General features: G+C 41.4%; 1 protein-coding gene across 14 annotated transcripts in view; it reads right to left on the reverse strand.

Annotated features, from left to right (window-relative positions):
• Positions 1 to 18742, reverse strand: part of KMT2C (lysine methyltransferase 2C) — a 205097-nt gene that overhangs the window by 127994 nt on the left and 58361 nt on the right. For all 14 annotated transcript variants that reach the window (XR_003257810.1, XM_026091593.1, XM_026091603.1 and 11 more), the window contains 2 exons: positions 14512 to 14650; positions 837 to 1043 (listed from right to left, as the gene is read on the reverse strand). Coding sequence is in view for 13 of the 14 variants with exons in the window: in XM_026091593.1 (XP_025947378.1) it covers positions 837 to 1043; positions 14512 to 14650 (346 nt within the window). In the remaining variant the exon portion in view is untranslated. The remainder of the gene's footprint in view (positions 1 to 836; positions 1044 to 14511; positions 14651 to 18742) is intronic.

Below are 18742 nucleotides of genomic sequence, written 5' to 3' on the forward strand. Positions count from 1 at the left end.
CAGCGCCCGCCGGGCCGGGCCGGGCGGAGCGGAGCGCAAGGCGCGCTGCCCCTGCCGGAGGCGACGGGAACCTCCCCGCTTCAGCCAGCGCCGCGCAGTCGCCCGTGAACACCGCGCCGCGGAAACGAAACCGGGGCCAACCATGGCAGCAGCAGAAGCCGGCACTCAAAAATCCACATACGTATGAAAAAAATGGGATGGGTCATGCAGAGAGATAAAAGACACGCTTTGCCATTTACTTGCATCGTAAGTGCCACCGCCGTGCACGCTGTGTATTCAGCAACGCTTCACCATGGAGTTGTGGGYGTTCCTGCAGTTCTCCAGAATTACTCCAAGGTGGTACCTACCCTACCAGGAGGGACTCGGGAGCCTGCTCTCTCCGTGACTAATGGGCTAGCAAACTCCTTCGCAAGGAGCCCCACTTCACAAGGGCAGTAAAAATGCAAGGGGCAAAGGCTTCAGAGGATGAGCAGAGGCTTTTAGTCACCCCACTATCCAAAATACACAAAGCCTCAGAATTCAGTTATCTTCTATTCCTTTGCATACTGCCTTCAATTTATTTTAAACTCACAAATAGATCTGTGCTTTACAACAAACATGTTTCTTTGTCCTTCTAAAGAGTAAAGATTCCCACTTGAGGGAAGAAACCAATCCTAAAAAGTGGAAGACAGTKTCTATATTGCTTGCATTAAAAAAAAAAAGTATTGATATTAATGAACAAAATGAAATGTTCACTATTGCAAGTTAGTTGCCTGTCACTGTACAGTATTTGCAAACATGCTTCCTGAGCTTCATAAAACACATAGAAAGTTTTATTTACTGTGAAGCCGACTTACTTCTTGTGTCCCCGTTGTTTGCGCGGCACTGAGTTTTGCCTTGGAGTTCTCTCGCAAGCTCCATCGGCGCTGTCGCTGCCTTCGCTCTTGGTTAAAGGCTGGTTTTTCCATGGGATAACGTACCCAGGAGTGGGACTGAACTGTTTTAAGTCTCCTTGCCCTAATGAGCTTCGTTCACCACAGTAACAAAAGGCGCAGAGTTGTTCGCTGTGAAAGGGAAGATGATTACTTCGTTTTTTGGAGAAACAGCAGAGGACAGCCTATCAAAGGTCACCTTTCATGGCAATTTAACCCTTTATAACAATAGCAACTCCCAAATACTGTAAATATCAAAATTCACTAGACTCTTTCCAGCTAAAGTAATGTAACAGAACTTTTTGTTTCACAAAAGTGCTTGACTATGTTCACACAAAACAGGGCATATGATACACACAAATTCAAGTATCCTTTTTTACTTTAACATTTAAAAAACAATACAATACCTAAAACTTTTACAAAAATAATTTTTTATTTACAGAACTGGGACCGTTAAGACATCCCTGTACCATTTGCAATTATGTTTTAACATTCGTAACATAACAACAGCTCTGAAATGACAGCTCTGACAGCACTCCTTGTGTCGCATCATATGGAAGCTACTGAAAAATATTTCTGTAATAAACATATCTACAAAGTTAAAATGTGAACTTCTGCAACTAATGCAATTCCCATTAAAATAGTTTAAAGGGAAAGTCATTTAACACATTTTTATGCTTAAATGAGAAATTTTTCTTCATACGTATGCCCCTAAGACCCCCAAAAGATGCCTCAGGGAATCCGGCACTTGGGTAGAGGCCTGGTTTTGAGTGGATCCCATTTAAATAGATTTAAGTGCATCTCCAAAGTGGTATATTTGGGTTTGGGGCACTCTGTGCTGGGCAGGGGAGGGAGGAGGAAAGAGGAAAGCTTAAGGCTAAGTTTCTACATAATATTCATTAAATCTTGGAAAAAAATATAGAGAGTATCTGTGCTTTTCAGGCAGGTGAGGTAAAAGCAGTAACAGAAGAAGTAGTTGTTAAAAAAGGGAAGTCCTAGTTCTAAACAGAAGACAGTGAGAATCCAGTAAAGCCCCTTAGATTTGATTTAACCTACCTGCACGTGCACTGTATGGGTAGGACTGGCACCTTCCCTACGGCAGACGCACCTCTGGGCACGTGCAGATTGGTGGGCACGTCAAATGGGCTCCCTCCATAGCGCTCAAACTAATACCCTCCCACGCTACTGTTGAGAAACACCCCTCTTTGCATTCGTGGCCTTGGCCACGGGTCCCTCACCGATCCTGCGTGAACACAGGGCCAGCATTCGGCAGCACAACCCACAGGGACAGTCCAGCTGATGAGAAGTATCTGACACTTCCCAGAAATCTTTAGAAGAAAGTACCCAAAGATAAAAAGATGTAAAGAAAATAACAACAAAGGTAGCACAAGAAAGGGGAAAATTGAGTAGTTACAGCTGAGCAGTACAACTTGCTGTTTTATAACTGACTTTTAAGATGATAAAACAACAACAACAAAAAAAGATTATTTGTATGTCAGTGAGTATACCCAGTAAGACTACCAGTGAAACCTGAGCTGCTGGGGTTTCTATGAAAGGGGTAGCAAAGTTATTCACACTAGTTGAGACCAGAGAGACCTGGGAGGAGACTTAAGAGATTTAAACAGGCAGCACGACAATATCTAAATTTCAGTAGATACAAACACAAGATTATCCACAGTGGAATAAATAATTATTCATATATCCCGCTAGGATGGACTGAGAAACCTCAATAAAAGACTTGATGATAATTATGACTAAATAAACAAAACTGTTTCCTTAAAGTATAGAAGTAGCAATTGTGATCATAACATTAAGATTTCTAAAAGAGAAATACCCCCCCCCCCAACATTTAAAGCGAGGGCAATGCAGAGCTTTCTGGCGTCTGAGAGACGGCTCACGTATCACAGCTCCTGGCGGCCGCGTCCTGCAGCCGCGGCACAGGAAACCCGCGGGCCCTGGCATCCCGGCCGGCCGCGGGGCTGTTGGCAATCACACGGCTGGGGCTGGGGCTACCGTGCCCGCAAAGCCGGGGCCGGGGCCAGGGCCGGAGCGGGCACTCAAGCACCTGCGGCAGGGAGGGGGCTGCGGGAATCCTTAGCTACCGGCTCCCCAACGCACAGGTGCAGGCGTAGAAGAGAGGAGAGGCACAGCGCGCGCTCGCTCTCAGGGCGCTGCCCAGACACCGGTGGTCAGAGGTAAACAGGAGAAGAAAAAATAAAAAAGGTTCCTCACTTCTAAGGGGGGTGGAGGAGCAAGCAGAGGGCCTTCAAATCTCTGGGTACCCGCCACCTAGCAACGAGCACGCCGGCGCGCGCCCTGGCTAGCGCCCGGAGGCCAGACACCACCGCGGCAGCGAAGGCGGCTTCCCTCGCTCCTCGACGCCTTGCGTCACCATTTGTCATCAGGTACAAAGCGGCCAGTTCCATCGCGTCAGCCTTAGGTGCTCAGGAAATATTTTAAGTTATGTCTGCATGGGCAGAAGGTAGGTTTTTTAATTTATATTATCTGTGGAGAGCAGAAAGTACCTCAAGAATCTACTTCCCGTGTGTCRGTATTCAAACAGGGGATCTCAACCTGCGATGCGAGCAGAGCCCTCCCACTGAAGATGATGAAATGGAGACACTGGCAACCTTTCACATCAAGCCCCAGAGCTGTTATCATAGTTAGCGCATTTTCAGAACAGACTAATTTAAAACAGGGTAACAAGCAAGAGATGACATCATACTTTTTTCTATAAGTTACTAAGAAAAAAAACAAACAAGCTCACCAATACTGCATTTAAAATATATTTATGCTGCTCTGGACCAAAATACAAATTCATTGTTTGTAATTTCACCTTAATTCCTAAGTTCTTCTAGAACAAATTCTATCTTTTTATAAACCTTCAAAATCCCACAGGTGGCTCATTACCAGTAAGTGCTAATGTACAGCACCTCATTCCAACTGCTTTCATATATTTGTATGCACACAACTCTTCGTATACAATGCAATAAGAAAAAATGTTCAAAACCAAACAGACGTACAACTGGATTAAGGAGATGGAATAAAAGGGCGTAAGGCAAATGTCTACAACTGACGTCTGCTCCTACCAAGCCATTAGAGGAGATGCAAGCTTTCTCGCAAGGTGCCCAAGATGTACTTTCTGACAAGAAATTTGCCGATTTCCATCCTCTACCAGAGCCATTTTCTTCTGTAAGTTCTTATTTCGTTAAGGTGTCTGAATCAACTTAATGTTCTCTTCCACAAGAAGAACTTACTCAACCCCCTGACAAGGATCTAAGATGCTACAATCCTCCCCAATCCACATCCCAACAAAAGCAAAGCGAATGCCCTAGAGTCAGTTAATCCTGGAGGAAGGGGGAACAGTCACTATTTCCTCCGCTCAACCGACAATACACTATCATTAGGACTCATCCTAAAACACTGATTTTCCTGTTCAAAGGATTTCATTTCAACACACGAAGGACTGGRCAACTAGTTGCACAATATTAAATCACAACAGAAAACATCTTCTGGCTTGCCTGCAAATATTCATTTAGGGAATCAAGGTACAATTGACTGTGCCCAAACTTCCTTAACAGAAATAAGGCAGCAGGATTACCTACACTTCAAGATCATCAAGTGCCCCTGTAGTTAAACTCCCCAAAGTACGCACAAGCTCTTCCTGGGTCCTTCTGAGTTGGCAAGCGGCACTGGGGTACCCAGTGTCAGCCAAGACTTCTTGACAATAAGCAGATGTGCAGACTGCCTGAAGTAAACACGCTTTGTTTCCGTGGTGTCCCGTATCTCTCCAGTCTACACCGATGTGTCTGCAAGAGGACTGCTGCACCACTGGCAGAAAACTTCAGACTGGTCCACGTGAATTAGCATGACCCTCAACATTATTAGATGTGCACCTTCATTCTCCTTCCTAATTTTCATACAAGGGTAGAACTGAGGACAATCTGCAATGATTTGGGGATCTGCCAATCATCCGCAATTCTGTGTATAAAGCTGGGGGAATGAATTTCCCTTCCTCCTTTTCCTAGGAGTAACTTCACCAATATCCCTTCACTGACACCCACACCTTTGCGATTCCCTTACTGTCTCCAGGATCTCTGGACAGCTGAATGCCAAGGAAGAAAGCAAGTGGCCTATGTTCTGCACATCTGTCAGTAAGAAGCTTCAAGGAGTACAAGACTTTTAGTACTGAACGGTAAAGGGGTGGGAAATTAAAGAAAATCCCACAGCCTCCTGTTCTGCAAAGAAGTTTGAAAGGTCCCATTCTTTCAGCAAAACATGCACAGATGAACCCAAACATCCTATAAACAGAACCTGATAACAGCACGAAAAATATGAACTCATGAATTCAACTCAATGGCTGCTCTTCTTCTACCCCTTCGCAAATGCCTCCCAGCCTACTGTGGAACACCAATTATCAAAACAGTTCTACTGTGCAGTCGTCTTTTCAGACAATCTGATTATTAAAAGCAGAGGCTGTTGTTGCTGTTTAAACAGGAAAAGGCACTGTATTAAATCTGAGGAAACCCACGGCATGGCAATTCTGACATGCTCCATTAGCTGTAACCATAGACTTAACAATACACATTACATCATGGATGATCACTGCTGCCATTTGCCACAATAACGATTGCCCTGAAGATACACAATTTTGGAAAGCACAAAAATAAAAATCTATTTCATTCAACCTTTGGGTTGAAATGTTCATTGTGGTTTGTGCCCTACTTAGCTTTCTTATCACCATTGGTAGGAAAAAGAGAAGAGGATATCATTTGATATTTGCTATGAGTTTTTCTTTTAAGGAATTATGCAATAATTTTCCTCAGCATCTGAAAATGCCTTCATGATGTCTTTTTCACACACATTTTAGCATTTTTGAAAGGTGAAACTGTGAAGTGTAAACCCTTGACTCGTGTAGGCTAAGTTGTTGCATAAATTTAAAATATGTTTTTATATTTTTTTCATCATTAAAAATTAGTTTAACACAATGAAATGGAACATTTGGGAGCAGAACAGAATTTCAGAGCATCGTTTATACTGATTAATGAGGTAGGCTGATGAAAACTGGCCTTGAGAATTCATCTCCCATCTAACACTGTTAGTAGTTTTAACATATGTTAAAAGGCTAACTTAAACACTACAGGGGATCCACTATTTACTTAGCTATGCCAAGTTGTACTAAAGTACAAACTATTTTGCCTTCACTGTCATTTTATGTTGTGTTATTTAAAGAGAAAATTGTTCTTCTCTTTAGTGAAGATGCAACATTGTACCATTTACATGAATCCAAAGGGAGACCTGCGAGCTGCATTTTAACTGGAAAAAAAATCCAGGTTAAAACAATGCCAGAAGTCTGCCTCAGTGTGAGTTCTAATGCATGCGAGCTACTCACAAAGTTATTATAAAGCTTAAGGAATTAAGGAATACTGCCTTTCCATCTTCATCTAAAGACTCCAGAGCTGCCATAAAAATTTGGAGATTTATAACAAAGAGGCTTGAAGGAAAACTACCAAAGCAAACTTTGGAGAAATCTCACTACACAATGCATTAGAACTTAAGACTGATATAGCATTACCAAACCAATAAATCACCCTCTGAATTAATGATACTAAAGACAGAGAAGTATATAAAGTACAAAATAAATGAAGACAGTACAAAGAGAAAGATGCAGAAGTTCTCAGACGTAAGCTGTATTTAAATACATCTCAAATGCAGAGTGTTCTCCTTCCAATAGGAAATTGAATCACAAACAACTTAAACTTTTAAAGTAGTCTGACACTCTCTACTATTACACAGCTGTTTTAAAAATGAGTATTTAGCTTACATAGTACAATTCCTTTAAAAAAAGGGGGGGAGGGTTCATACAGACTTCAGATGAAGCATTTTAAAACTTTTCTTTTTCGGTTTCAAAATGCACAAAGCAATTAAACCACATTAGATATTAATTGCTTTCCAATTTTTTCAAATCAGCACAGTTGGAGTTTTCAGCCCTACAATCAACCTAACGATACTCTTCCCATCTGAAAGAAAGCAAACATTACCCTGTAAATGCATCATCACCAACAAAACACATTTTACTGACATTTTAAGATTTAAAAAGAGAGGAAAATATGCTTTTATTCACAGTCAATATGTGTCAGCTTTAATCTACACATATGTTTAAAGCCCAACTGGGATATCTTAACATACCCTAAATACAGGAGGGGTTATCAGAAAGACAATGCTAAGTAAAGTGAATTTAAAGGTCTGCTCCATGGGCATCTAGAAATCATTCTTTAATGTCCAACTGAACTGATTCTTACTCTGTAGCAAAAAATCCGCACAGAAGAAAACAACTGTGAGCGTACCTAAAGGTGATACTTCACACAACTTTGTGAAAAGGAGATTTAACCTGTGAGTGACAAAACCCAAAGGAAAAAAGTTCTGTGTTTTTATCTGCAGTGTGTCCTCRTGCCCCGTAAGTACTGTCTGTTCAAGCCAAATTGCATGTCTGGGCAAATGCAAATGTAACACACAGCACTGCMTAACCCTCACGGAGACGGCAGCACCACTTAGGAGATTCGTCTCAGGCAACTTCATGAGAACACTAAGTTGGGTCTTATCACCAGAAAACTGCTGAAATTTAACACATACTGAGCTGCTTTAAACAAAGTTGTTTTTCATAAAACTCATCAAAATTTTTTAGTCACATTAGAGAATGGAAAAGCATGCTGCTTTGCATAATTCAAATTTTATGTGATCTTTTCTTTGAGAATATATTTACAGAAGAGACTTGATATGCAACAGACTGGGGTTCTTGTGTCAAAACTCTTCTGGGTCAGATGAAAGGTCTAACCAGACCAATACAGCTAGGGTTAGAAATAGGATAAGCAGATACACAGGTAATAGCAATCCGTAACACCCCCTGGCAAGGATTTCCACGACACAGCTGCCTGCTGTGTAAAGAATCACATCCTCTTGCTCTGAGCCTGGCCCCTACAAATTTCATCTGATGACCTCCAGTTTCTTGCATTAAAAGAAACTGAACAATCGATAAATAGCCACCCTCCTCACGCCACCTACGGTTTCGTACACCTCTAGTACTTCCTCCTCCAGCGTCTCCTTTGCAGATTGAAGTGTTCTAGCTGACTTAACTGCTCTCCATACGAACACTATTCCCTATCTCTGATCACCCTTTCTGCTTCGCTGTGAATCTTTTCAAGTTTTACCACATCCGTTTTTGAAATTACAGATACATTTTCTGTAACCCTATGAAAAAATCAGTAAAAACTTGTTTTTCCAAATGTTTCTAATCTTACCAAGTAGATCATATGTGCTCAAGCAAAGCTTTGACACATCAAAGCTACAAGCTCAAAAACTGCCTCTTCACTAAGCACGCTCTATTTTCTCAGTTTGCAGGTGAAAGCAGACTCCATACGCAGCATCCTTACACTGTGAACGAACACGCTTCAGCCAAAGGTTAGAGAGACTCATGGGGATCATCTCTGCAGCTACAGTTAATGGCTCTGCTGCAAGTCCAGGGTTTGTCTGGCAATATATTTAAATTGGCTGTACTTTCCATCAGTCGTCTGTCTGCCAATTCAGATATGAATCTCAAATTTTATGTAGAGCAATGGAGGAGGAAGAAGCAGGAAAGTAAGTTTTGAGACTTGAAGCGGAACCTAAGAAAGGAATTATGAAAAAATGGGCAAGGCAAGACAGAGGACCTAACGCACAAGTGAAATGAGAGGTGATGGAAGAAACAGGACAAGCGACTGTTGGGAATAACACAGATCATACAGAAAGCCAAAACAAACAGGAAAAGAACACAGCCTCGGTTGACTAGAAAAATGAACAAGATAATAAAAAAAGAGGTGAGAAGAAGTATCATGTGACAAACATCTGTCTGGGAGACTGTGGAGGTGGGGGTGAGGAGAACACAGATTAAAGAACCGAAAAAGAGGAAACTGCAACAGATAGGACACTGAAACTAGGCTTGGAAAAGCAAGGAGAATGGGAATATGATGAGGAGTGAGCAACATGAAGGAAGAAAAGAGTCTGACAAAGACAGGCTGGAGGGAGAAATACAGAAAAGGTCCAACTTAGAAGAAATGGACACAGCGCTACGTACTCACTAAACACTGGACTGGAACTAAAGCTTCCAGACTCTTACCATAGTTTTTCATCAGCATGTACCTGTGAAACCATCTGACAAAGCATCTCATCCACTCCTTAGCTTGGTCTACATGAGCAGCTGTGTAACAAGAACCGCTATCAGTTCTTCAGCATGGTCTGACAGAGCGCCAGATATGAAACTCAGGCCATGGGATGCCTCCATCTGTCTGAATGCCATGTCTCAGAGGAAAGAACATCTGTCCAAAGAGCAAACAGATCTGACCTGCCAGAGCTAGGCTTGCTGCCCACAAGTGCTGGGCAGCTGCGTGTGAGCAACTGGGCAGAAACCAGTGGAGAGAGGCAATCTGAGTAGGATGGGAGAGAGAAACAAACTGCCTAAACCCATCCATCTGTGAGAGGCAAGCAGAGGCTGAAAGGGCGACTCCTCACACCTGGGGAACCTGCTCACATGGGGCAGGGGATATTTCTAAATGTGGTTGTCACAGTTGGACCATCTTACGTAACAGTATAACTCGAGTAGTGAAGGACTCTGCAACAGCTCTAAAAGGCTTCAACCTGGCTAATGATTCATGAGTGCCAAATGTCACATGAGACTTCTTTTTTTTTTTTTTTAATAGTGGTAAGTTCTACAGGAAAGCACCACAAAATCATTAAGGTCACAACGTCAATCATACAACTAAAGAAAATGTCATAATTAGAGCTGCCTGTGAAACCTTCCTTAGGCCTCCTTTGTGCAACGTGCATTCTGTCCATCAAGAAAGCTGTGGACTGCTCAGAGGAACTCAAAACGGTGAGAATAAGCAGAGCTCAGGGAAACAGGATCTATAAAGAAAGCATGAACAAATTTCCAATTTTTGTTCTGAAGTAGAGTGCGCTGGGGAAATAAACTAACAGTCTTCTGCAAAGATGAAGGAAGTTATCTATCCTCCATATCTTTGGCAGATGGAACAAGTAGTAATGGGCTAAACTCGGGATGAGGAAAATTTGGGTTAGGCCTTAGGAAAGTGATTCCAACAGTAAAAGCAAGGAAGCGATTGGAAAAGACTGTTTAGTGAAGATCTGGAATTTTTATTATTGAACATTTAAGAACAGTTTATACAAACTTCTGTCAGGAATGACAGATGAAGAGATCCACCCTTGGAATAAGGAGGTAAACTAGACAACTTCCAAAGGTCCCTTCCTGCCCTCTGAATCTGAGACAGAAGTCCTTTAAGAATGATCAATCATCACATTTATCTCAAGACCATTTCCCTAGTCAATGTATGAAATGAAGAGGATGGACAACCAGTAAATATTTAACTTTTGCTCATTTTTCAGTGTGTTGTCTTTAGTCTTTATCTACTGACAACATTCAAATTGTGTCCTGGAAGCAGAATTAGTAATTTCACTCCAGCCTTGACTGGCCATTAATAAAATGCCTAAATATTTCACTACTCTTAAGCAATTTAGTTTTGCAACACAAAGGAGTGATATCTCCACTTTGTAGATGGAGAAGTCAAACAGTGACTTCAGAGGAGAATATTGTAAACCCTTGCATGGATCTAGGTCTGAAAGTTAAAAGGCTAAAAGGAAAGTATGCAATGATTTCGACAGCCTTGTTTCATGCCTCAATCAGGTCCATTCTCTGCAGGAAGAAGTCTTGCAGAGACGCATTCACATAAAACTACGAACTGTATCATAATACATGTGGATGAAAGAAAATAATTAGTTTCATAAATAAACTTAATTCTGCTATTTCCTAAAACATGTATTTGACTTTGCAACTTTAAAAATTTTAACACATTTCTGTATATTAAATCCAACTCTCTCCTGACTAAAGATCTAGGTTCTCTTGCCCTCAGTGCAGTGTTATTCTGTCTAGATTATCTAATCTCTATGCCTCTCCACAATTTCTTTTTCTACTGAGTGTTGCAAGGAGTTTTGTAATGCTCTTCCTTTGAAGATTAAAAAAAAACTGATGAAGAACAAAGATAAAGAAGGCCACTGCTGCTTTTTCACTGGACACCTTGTTTTCTCTGTTCACACAACCAGCAGATATTCACCAACCACTTCTTTTCTATGAAATAAAGCACCCCATCCCTCTATCTCCAGACTCCAGATTTGATCTTAGCAGCAGCAACAACCAAATAAGGGGGAATGGTGTGACTGGGCTGTAATGAAACAGAGGCACTTTCTTCAATTACAAAGGAAAGCAGGTAGGTTTGTTGCCATTTTTTCCTGTAGTTTTACTGACAGTCTCACATGAGCAGATATTTAGCAGACCAGACTACTAAAACAAACAAACAAACAAACAAACAAATGTATGAAAATCCAAGCCTCTACTTGTTTAAGAATGTATGGTCTTCCTGATTACGGCAAAAAGACTGAAAACATGCAATTAATGCAATTTACAGTCTCAGAAAGTACAAGGAAAATAAAATGAATCCAAAGGAGTTTTGTGTTTCTGTTAAATCATGCTTTTAAGGCCATTCTCATGAGCTTTTAATGCTTGGAGTTGACAATGTGGGAAACGGAGGAGGAAGGTCGCAGTGGGCTCTGCTGGAAGCCACAGCCGGGTTCTGGCTGCTTGCCTGCCCCACGGGCTGCACTTCCCCTGCGCTCTGCAGGCAGCAGATTCCTTCCGAAGAAGCTGGATTCTGCTCAGCCATAAGTCCTGGGCTGACAGAAGTTTCTCACAAAGCTTACAAAAAGAAAAAGGGAAGAAACAAAGGAAAAGGCTCCCAAAACCATGACACTCATAATATATAGAGCTGGCAGCGCTACTTTTATCACTGCCAGGCTGGGTACTTTATCTTTACTTGATGTTATTGCCCCTCCTCACTTGTGGTCAGTAATTTACTCATTACTTCTAAGCCCGTGCGCACGCACGTACACACACACACACACACACTCACTCACTCTCCCCTTTCAGCCTACCTTACCCCACTATGGCTCAGCTACTGTTTATTTTAATGGCTTTAGCACATTGCTTTTTTAGTACTAATCCTAAATCTGTTTTTAAATCTTCTCCCCTCCGATTTGCAGTTAGCAGTTAGTTCTCTTGGACTCCCATGCGTGCATATCCCGCTCTGTTCTGTGCACCTCAGAAACGATCCAAAACTGACCATCTTCTCAATCACCTTCCTCTTGGATGTTCTTATTTACCCTCAGCCTCAAGAGGGATCAGAAAAAAATACCACACGAGTAACAGCTTTGACTAATTTCTCACCTACTGAAATCTGCCCATCCCAGTTGTGATGCATCCTACCTGCGTCATAATTACTATGTTTCAATAGGAAATTATTCAGTTTAGCAAAAGACTTCATTTTACGCCCCATGTGCCATTCTTCTCCTTAACTCCTTTATCTTTACTATCAAAGATTGAAAGCCAGAAGTGTCTCACAGTCGACTGTTTACTGAAAAAGGGGATGCAAAAGTAACTCTACCCACATCTGCATCTACTTCCGGTAGAGGCTCTGCTGCTTTTGTGTTCTAGGCAATTGCTGCATGGTCTGTTGCAATACACTTCCATAATTTTCCTATGCCTCACTTATCAATTTTTTTCTAAATATATAAACATTTCCATTGGATCAAGTTACTTACACTACATGATAGAAGCAGAAAAGCTTATACAACAAGCGATGAAACCGATGAGCGTGACTAACATGGAAACCAGCCTCAGAACAGTCTCCCCAAGTTACAGGCTTCAAGTCTCCATGGAGTCACACTTGATCCTGAACCTTGATACGTTCCCTCGCCACCACAACCCAAGAGCCTCCAAAGCCTTCCGTGCATGCTGTTTCACGCACTGTCCTTCCTCCTAAGGACGGAGTCGAGTCACTCAGAATCCCGTCCTTCTGCCCCTGCGAGGCACGACAGATGCGGCAACACCATGTCCCCGACAACGATAYAGACGATAGGTCAAGAAGACACAGAGCAGAAGTGGCCTTCTTCCATTAGGATTCACGATGTGGTGCCAGAAAACCTGACATCTATTTTTTTTCTGTTGTTAGGAGGACATCAACCACTTCTGCAACTAACATGATACCAATTCTGCATCCAAATCTCAAACCAGAACTATCTGGAATCTGAGAAACCTCTGACTCCCAGTTATCTGTTTCACGTCCCTTAATACATTTCCTTCCAAAATATCAGAGACAGGGTCTGATCTTTATTATTTTAATTAGAAAATTAGTAGCATTTAGCTTTTTTGTGAAAGAATTGCACCCGTAATATCCTTTCAATCTCAACTAATCAAAATCTACACTTTCCATTAGCAGGATTAACAACTTGAGTGCGAACAAGGCCTGGTTCAGAATCATGCAGCAGTTTTCTGGGCTGACTGTTGTCTAGCTTGTAAAAAACAAGTTTATGGCTAGGGAAAACACTGTAATCAACTACTCATGATAACAGCAATATAGTAGCCTTGAGAAACGCAGAGAGCAGATGAAACGGCACTAAGAACAACTCTTGCAAATGACCCTAAACAGGATAAAATAAAGAACCAAAACACCTGTTCAGTTCAAATTGCTATATATATTTACTGCAGTTTAATACTGGCTTAGGAAAATTCCATTAAAAACAAGTTKTGTGTATTTAATTCCAAAGTATACACACAAGATTTACTTTACTGAAACTCTCAGCAAAAAGGAAAATATCTATTGGAAACTATTGTGAACCTCTAAAATATGAAAATGATAAACAAAGCAAGTAGATGAAGTAAGTTTTTGTGTATGGGGAACAGGTTGAAAGAAAGCAAAATCACTAAGATTATTCTCTCCAAATCTGTCAAAATACCATTATACCYGAAACTATCCCAAAACTGGTAACAGCAATCTCTGCAGCAGAACAGACCTGTATGGGGTTAAAAGCTGTATAAGGGCTTAAATGGAGAAGTTCTGCCAGAATTCTGTGGTACAGTTTCAACAGTGATCACACACAGTGCGTTTTGGTTTTCTTCATATCACATAATTGGTACTTTCACTGCTTTTGGGGTAATTTATATTGACTAAAAATTGAGAACAAAAATACAAACATTAATTTCTATATCATAAATTCTGAAATAGGGAAAAAGATAGTATAGATGACAGGGGATTTTTTTATTTTGTTCCTGAAAATATATAAGTACAAACAGAAACTTCAGAAATAATTTTTATATGGATTTGTTAATACATCATTTTCTCAGCAAGAAGACCTCAGTAATCATATTTTCTCTCCTTTCACTCACATGTTCTAAATTAAACAGTTACTATACCGCAATTCTAGGGTTTTCCAGTGCAGTCTGAAGACAGCACTCAAGAAACGTGCTTTTCACCTTGATCTCCCCCTACGCTAATTAAGCCATCAGCCTCAAACGCAGCAGCTGCCGCCGAGCCAGGCTGCCGCTAATGCTTCAAAGCAGGAGCAGCGTGTCCCCAGCCTGCGCTTGGAGCACGGCGCGCCCCGTTGCTCAAGTCCGAGCCCTGCCCCTGCCCCTGACTCAGCATCCGTCTCCTCGCCCACTCACCTGGTTTTAGCTTCGACGCCAACAGAGGCAGTGGAGCTTGCAGACTCCTCAGATACTGAGCGCTGAAGAACTGGTGTTAGCTGCTTGGTGCTGTCCACTTCAGTCTGGGCATCCTCTTCTGCAGATTGCTCTTTGACTTCTGTTTAAAAAAAAAAATGGAAAAAGGTTATGAGTTATATTCTTTTGACTATAAAAACCAGAGCTGTAARCTTTCTCTTGTGATGCAAACATGCATTTTATTTATATACAGATCAATCCATGTAACTATTTTATTAAACACAACGAATTAAAGAGTGGGAAAATGTCACCTGTCACATCTAACTAAAGCATGGAAGTGAATGCTTATCAAGTTCTTTATATAACACAGCATATTGATAGTGAACTCTTTAGTTTAGGGTTCAACAAGTAATGAGAAACGGAGCAGGAGGAGTGTTGTTAAATGACCACCTTTTCGTATGAGGTTGCAGTTTTACACRCGTTTTCAGCAAGCATAAGCTCGCAGGGCTGCCAAAAGCAGCTCTTGTTCTCCCCTCATCTCCTCTCGTGCRCCTGCTCTTTCATCCCAGAACAATCAACAGGGTGACTACAATAATCTGGGTTATAATTAACCTTTCTTCTCCCAGATTAGTTTTAGCTTTGATCCAATTCCCTGCACTAGTTCATTGCTTCATTACACTAGCCCCACGCTGGCACAAGGTTGAGGAGGTGAGGATGGAAGGAAGTGGTTTATGCCAGCCTAAAATTCATGCTGAAGTGCTGGAATATAAGCAGTTTTTGCAGCATCCTTTTAATTTTGATTAGTTAGACAGAAATACACGCATCTGCAACTGATACTGCTTCTAYTCATCTAGAAAGTTTGTTTCTGCTCAGAAACACGAAGCAGCAAGTTGTCAGTGTCTGTGCAACCTAAATTCTGTTCCCATCTGGTTCCATCCTTTGTACCGAGCAAGTCAGGTATTTGCTGGGAAAACGCTGCAATGTGCCATTAAGAACATATCGGGATGCACAGGCACAGGGGAGCTGGTCAAGGCTGTGGAGGCAATCAAATCTGGTATTTCCGCACTCCTCCATCCCTTGATTTTGAAACCTAAATAATATTAAAATCTCAGGGCTCTGGCAGATGTTCTTAATCTAGCTGAAGACACTATGGCCTCCCTCTGTCAGTGTTCACACCACCGTGGCTGCGTCACACGCCACATACTACTTAAAACTTCCAGCGAACACGGGTTTGAGCCGAGAGGTCAATGCATGCAGCACTTTCAAATAAATCCAAACAGAGCAAAGCAACAGATGATTTAGATGATTTATGCAGAAAACAGGATACACTCACTTCTCAAAAAAAGTCAAACATTTCAGAAGACAGTCAAGTACTGCATAGCATAAATGATTCAAGTRGAGAAATGGAAGGGTAGAAGAATCTGTGAGATTGGGTGGGCAAGCACTAAAAGCTGCTACAAGCTTTAACTTTATTTAAAAGAACAATGAAAGAGGAAAATCCTTAGATCATAAAACTGCAACTTTAGGAGAGCATTCCTTGGTCTGTAATATTAAAATTAAATGCCTGCCAGAGCAGATGGAGAAGGGCAAATCTTTCTTGTTTGATGCACCAAGAWGGAAGTAAAGTTATTGTTTAACCTAGAGTGAACTCTTTTAGGAATACAATGTATAATGCTTAAAACCCTCAATGAAGGCATCTCAAACATATTTTAAGAGAACCATGAAAYTAAGAAAAGAGCATAAGAAATTCCTGTACAAGAGTGGGTGTGCCAGATATTCAGCTGGTGTAAACTGGAATTGCTTCACATATTTAAACTATTCAGTAACATATGTCTGAATAATGGTCCAAAAGTGACAACCTGTCACAAGGCCAAATGGCTTGCTTTAGGACCAGCCCACCAGCCTATCCTGAAAAAATGCTGGACAATCATTTTACACTAAATAAATATCCTGCTGGGAATATATTCCTTGGAAAAGTAAAAGGCTCCATGCAAAAAAACCCCTTAGCGTTTGGCAAGTCTGAACACACAATCCCTACGATCATTCCTGGACTGGGATTCCTGAAACAGCCAGTGTCCAGCTGAACCTTTCAGAGCAACCTGTCATTAGTTTTCAGGGTATGCCGGATCTGAAGAGCAGTTTTGTGCCCAAAACATTATAAATACAGCTTCAACTGAAAGTATAAATTCCATTATATTATGTATTAGAGAAGAGCTGTTAAATGTTCTGGAAGGAGCACAGCATTTTTTGTAGAATTTATAAACACCTGTAAGATGGGCAGAGCCCAAATCACTAAAACCAGAACCCAYTGCACAGCCTAGGACATTCGCACGTGAAAAGCTCACAGAAGACCACCAGAAATCACGGCCTTGCTGCTGATCCATCTTTGTAGTGTTTATCCCACCTAGTTAAACTCTGTGAGAGGAACTTTGCTTTATTTTTTGCCTGCAGGACTTTCAAGTATGGAAAAGTCATTCACACTTTGCCAGCTTTCATTTCATTATATGTTAAYGGCCTGCCACATCCATGCCACCAGAGAGGCAAAGTTCATGCACACCAGCTCATCCTCAAGAATTCTGGACTYCACGAGAAGACAGATTGTTTCATTACACAGTACAACTATATGAGCTTATATCCTTATGGTGATTTTTTCCCCCCGCTGTTTGCTTCCCAAAAGAAAGGACCCAAATTATACTAAATGAGATAAACATCACCTCCACTGCTGTCTCTGCAATAACCAAACTGTCTCTCAATATGCTGGTGGAAGACTGAAAACATGGTGCTCAGAAAACATGATGAAAGTAACATTTATATCAGCGGTGTATGCCACACTAACTCTGTGAAAGAAATGAGAGGCAAAGAACAGGTTTTCCTAAAGGAAACCTGCAGAAGAGCAGAGAGAACGTGTCAGGAGCAAGACTCCGACGACACAGGAGTCCAGCACTGGCATGGGAAAGGTGCCCCATGTACTGTTATCRCTGCCTCCGGGATGCTCTTGAAGCATCTGGCACGATACGTGAACTGCTTTTCGCTGTATTTAATGAATGTTCATCAGACTTGGTTATGGCATCCTACTTTGAAGTTTCTGGCAATTGAGGAACCATGAATGATTAAAAAATGTGAAGCTCATTTGCAGATTCATATATAAGACTTTGTTTTGYATTCTATTTTCATGACCGCTTCTGTCACAGTTAAGGTCTTGGCCACATACAAGTCAGGGAGGGAACTGAGAACTGAAAAAAYTTGATTGCACAATTCCCATCTGTAAGTTCTTTTTTATTTTAAAGTTAATTTACTCTATTAAAACAGGCAAACATGAAATTTAAAAAATTTAATTAAAGATAATTACAGTAATCATGCCTCCCCACCTGATTAGTGAGGACAGAAGGGCTTTCTTTTCTTAAGAACATTAAAAGAAATCCCCCAAAGCACAAGGAGTAAAGTACCAGTACACCTAGATGCAAGATAAATATCAGCTTATCAAATTGCACATAGACTGAGGTCTAGCAACACTTGTACAAAKCCCATGACACGATGTAAAGAGGCACTTTCCCGCGACACTGGAACAAGCAGCTAGCAGCACCGTGGGCCCAGGCTTCTGCTTAGCAGTTCCTGTCCAAACGAGCCATCAGAAGGGCCAAGGCTTCCGTAAGCGTTACAACTTAAGTAATGTGTTAGAAAAAAATTGCATAGACAGGGGACAGATATTCAGGAAAGCCACTGGAATTAGGAAGATTTAAAGCATGTTTATAAAATTTCTCTTTTAATTAACGCTTTCACCACCTTCTCCTGAAGTAAAACGTACACATTGGGCTTTAAGTAGAAAAGACAGGTTTTAGGGTTTACAGTACTTCAAAAGTCAATTGAAAATTTTCACATGAGAAAAATCTCTAAAAAGGTTCTGTATTTTAAGCATTCAAAAATTCCTTCCCATAATGATTATTTTTATTCTTCTTCCTAGAGGAGAATATAGTGAATACTCAAAGACAGTAATAAATACGTACAATTCTCAGMCGATTTCTTGTATTAACCCCTTTCCAACCACACTAGCTGGGTTCCCCTACTTATATCTTACTATCTGCAGAACATGCTGACAATTTCCTCTTCTCCTGGTCTATCTTCAGATGCCTGCAGAGAGGTTAAGGCGAGAGGTACGTGCCAGGCAGACCCACGGGCCAAACCGCCAGCGTTTTGCGAGCGCTCCTGGGGGGCGCTGCTTCCCTTGATGGCTGTC

The sequence above is a fragment of the Apteryx rowi genome, unplaced genomic scaffold, assembly GCF_003343035.1.
Source record: "Apteryx rowi isolate R43461 unplaced genomic scaffold, aptRow1 scaffold_91, whole genome shotgun sequence".
NCBI lineage: Eukaryota > Metazoa > Chordata > Aves > Apterygiformes > Apterygidae > Apteryx > Apteryx rowi.